The sequence below is a fragment of the Varanus komodoensis genome, unplaced genomic scaffold (assembly GCF_004798865.1).
Source record: "Varanus komodoensis strain SLA01 unplaced genomic scaffold, ASM479886v1 scaffold113, whole genome shotgun sequence".
NCBI classification, from domain to species: Eukaryota; Metazoa; Chordata; class Lepidosauria; order Squamata; family Varanidae; genus Varanus; species Varanus komodoensis.
This window is the reverse complement of record NW_025335325.1, coordinates 188,244-191,527: the sequence shown is the minus strand read 5'-3', so window position 1 is coordinate 191,527 and position 3,284 is coordinate 188,244. Positions and strand designations below refer to the sequence as shown.

The 3,284-nt window shown below is 62.1% G+C and overlaps 1 protein-coding gene across 1 annotated transcript; it reads right to left on the bottom strand.

Moving 5' to 3' along the window:
- Nucleotides 1-707: 707 nt before the first annotated feature.
- LINGO3 (leucine rich repeat and Ig domain containing 3) lies at nt 708-2,528 on the bottom strand. Its single transcript, XM_044420998.1, has one exon. It carries the CDS (start codon nt 2,526-2,528, stop codon nt 708-710), a length of 1,821 nt encoding a protein of 606 aa, XP_044276933.1.
- Between the last annotated feature and the right edge of the window lie 756 nt (nt 2,529-3,284).

Here is a 3,284-nt window from a genome sequence, read left to right as displayed (position 1 = left end):
TGCCCTCGATGCTAATGAACCCTCCCACCGATGCCCGTATTAGGAACGTGGAAAGGGGCTCTTAAGGGCATGGTACTCCCCAGCCAAAGCCCTGCTGCCAAATCAGCTAAGAGGATGTGGGGGTCCCTGTGGCCCCCACCACCTGGAAGACCGTCGGCCGTGCTGCCAGATTAGAAAACAGCATAGAAAGACCCCCCCTCGGTGGGACCCCGGTGTTTCAAAGCTGTCCCGTAAAAAACCGGTGACAGGGTGAGACCCAAAGCCCAGACGTAATGCCCTGCCTGTTTGAGAAGTGCATAGGGGGTGCCCCCACCCCAGAGTGGGCTGCAGACCCCCAAACTGGGCCCACGTGTGCCTCACTGTGGATGGGAGTGGGGCTGACATGGAACTGCCGCCCAGGAACCATTCGGGGTCTGCGGCAGATGCCCCCGTCCTCCCGGGCAGGGCCCCGCTCCAGACCCGGCCAGGCTGGGGGGCTGCGTTGCAGGGGGTCGGGATGGCCCACTCCATGGGGCGCCCCTGTGCAGACAGCATTTTGCTAAAGACCCCTGTGAGGGCTGCCATGGGGGCTGCCATGGGTCCAGTCCACACCTGCACCCGGAACGGCCCCCGGAGCCTCCCCGACCGTCTCCTTCTGAGGCGCCATTGCCCGGACCCCCATCTCCTCTGCAGCGGAGCCCCCATTCCGAGGCCCCCGTTTCCGGGGCTCAGATCATCTTCATGTTGAACTTCCTGGCGCCCCCCTGCCCTGCCGCCGTGGCTGGGCCATCCACCTTGCGGAATGAATACTCCACTGCAAAGTGGTTCTTGTGCTGCCCCCGGCCCCGGCTCCAGACGAAGAGGAGGAGGAAGCAAAAGAGGACTACCCCCAGAAAGGTGATGCACCCCATGGCAGTGGAGACCAGGATGGTGGTGAGGTCCAGCGTGAACTTCAGGACCACCTGGCTCTCGTTGCGGGCACTGTCGTTGAGCTCCCCCAGGTACAGGGAGCGGTTGGTGAGCGGGGGCCCATCCGCAGCGGGGCCCCGGACTGTCAGGGTGGCAAAGTACGTGTCGTTGCCGCCGGGATTGGTGGCCACACAGATGTAGGTCCCGCTGTCCTGGACCTGGGCATAGCGGATCTCCAAGTTCCCGCTGGGCAGGACAGCGGTCCGCCCGGAGCTCCTGGCTGGGATCATGCGGTGCTGAGGGGACACCCAGCTGATGGATGGGACGGGCTCTCCATCCGCCCGGCACATGAAGGACACGGCCTGGCCTTCATAGGCCGTGACATGCTGAAGGTTTCGGTCCCTGATCTTGGGCTTCTGGCAGGTGAAGAACTCAAAGAGAACTGAGTCAGGGAAGTCACGGAGGGCATCACCCCGGACCTCCGGGGGGGAAATGCATGTGGGCGGTTGCCCGTCGAAGTTCAGCGTCTTCCGACGCTGGAGGATCCACAGCAGTCGGCAGTCGCAGATCAAGGGATTCCGGTCAGCGCGAAGGGTTTCCAAGGTGTTGACGGAGTGGAAGACGCTCTCCTCCAAGGTTGACAAGAGGTTGTTGGAGAGGTTGAGGAGGCGGAGCTGCCGCAGGCCAGACAGGGCCTGGGGCTCAACAGATAGCAGGAGAACACCCACCAGGTGCAGCTCCCGTAGGCGGATGAGGTCTTTGAAGGCCCCCTTGTGGACCGTGGAGATGGGGTTGTAGGACAGGTTGAGGTACATGAGGTGCACCAGGGACCTCAGGGCGGGCGTGGGCACGGCTGTGATGTTGGTGTAGGTGATGAAGAGGGAGGTGAGGTTCAGCCCCTGGAAGCCACCTGAGGAGATCTCCTCCAGAAACGGACAGTTATCAATCTCCAGCAACCAGAGCCTGTGGAGCTTCCTGAAGTTCTGGTTCTCCACCAAGGAGAAGCTCAGCTGCCGTAGATGCAGCTCCTCCATGCTGGGGAGTCGGGAGAGGGCCTCGGAAGAGATGCTCGTGAGGTTGCATCTCTCGAGGGCCAACTTCTGGAGGCCCACCAAGCCATAGAAGGCCTTCCGGGAGATGAAGACCAAGTCATTGTCCCCAACCTCCAAGCTCTTCAGGCTCCGGAGGTCTTGGAAGGTGTAGTCCAGAAGGACGACGAGCTTGTTCTCACTGATGTCTAAGAGGGTGAGGTTGGACAGCTTGCTGAAGACGCCGGGGGGCAGCAGCTTGAGGTGGTTCCCACGCAGCCGCAGGGTCTGGAGGCTGAGGAGGTTGCCAAAGGCACCCGGCTCCACGTGGGCCAGGATGTTCTCGCTGACGTCCAGGTGCTCCAGGAGTGGGAAGGGGGAGAGGTCCCCAGCATTGAGGCACCGCAGGCGGTTCTTGCTGAGGTCCAGGGCCTTGGTCTCAGTTGGGATGCCCTCGGGGATAGTGGAGAGGCGCCTACGGGGGCAGGAGACTGCCCGGAGCTGAGGGATGCACTCGCAGCGTGCCGGGCAGGTGGAGACACGGGCGGTGCTGAGCAGGACGCAGGGAAAAACCAGGAGAAGAGGGACACAGCAGGGTGTTGCGTGGGGCATTGTTCTACGGGGCTGTGAGCATCTTCCCACTCGCCTGGAAAGAGAGAGAGGGAGAGAAGGCATTTAAAGAGGGGGGCCAGGCTGTGGGGAAGCTGTATGAGGCGGGGCTGAGGGAATGGGGTCTTTTCAGCCTGGAGAAGAGGAGACGCTGAGGGGATCTCTTGGCAACATGCAGGTTCATGAGGGGGTGTCCCACGGAGGTGGAGAGAGACCTGCTCTCCCCTGCAGAGGAGGGAAGGATGCACTGCAACAGAGCCAAGCTCAGGGAACGAAGGTTCAGTTTGGATGCCAGGAAGTCCTTCCTGACAGTCGGGACCCCGAGGGTGTGAAATGGGCTTCCACGGGAGGTGGTTGAGGTCCGATCGGTGAGGGTGTTCAAAGACAGGCCGGACATGCACATGGTAGGCACACTGCGAGCAGAACTGGCTAGAGCTGGGGTCAGACTAGATGGCCCCTTCTGCCTCGCTCGGTCTCCCTGTTTCTATAAGTGGAGCTGGCCGGAGCTGGGGTCAGACTAGATGGCCCCTTCCGCCTCACTCGGTCTCCCTGTTTCTGTAAGTGGAGCTGGCCGGAGCTGGGGTCAGACTAGATGGCCCCTTCCGCCTCGCTCGGTCTCCCTGTTTCTGTAAGTGGAGCTGGCCGGAGCTGGGGTCAGACTAGATGGCCCCTTCCGCCTCGCTCGGTCTCCCTGTTTCTGTAAGTGGAGCTGGCCGGAGCTGGGGTCAGACTAGATGGCCCCTTCCGCCTCGCTCGGTC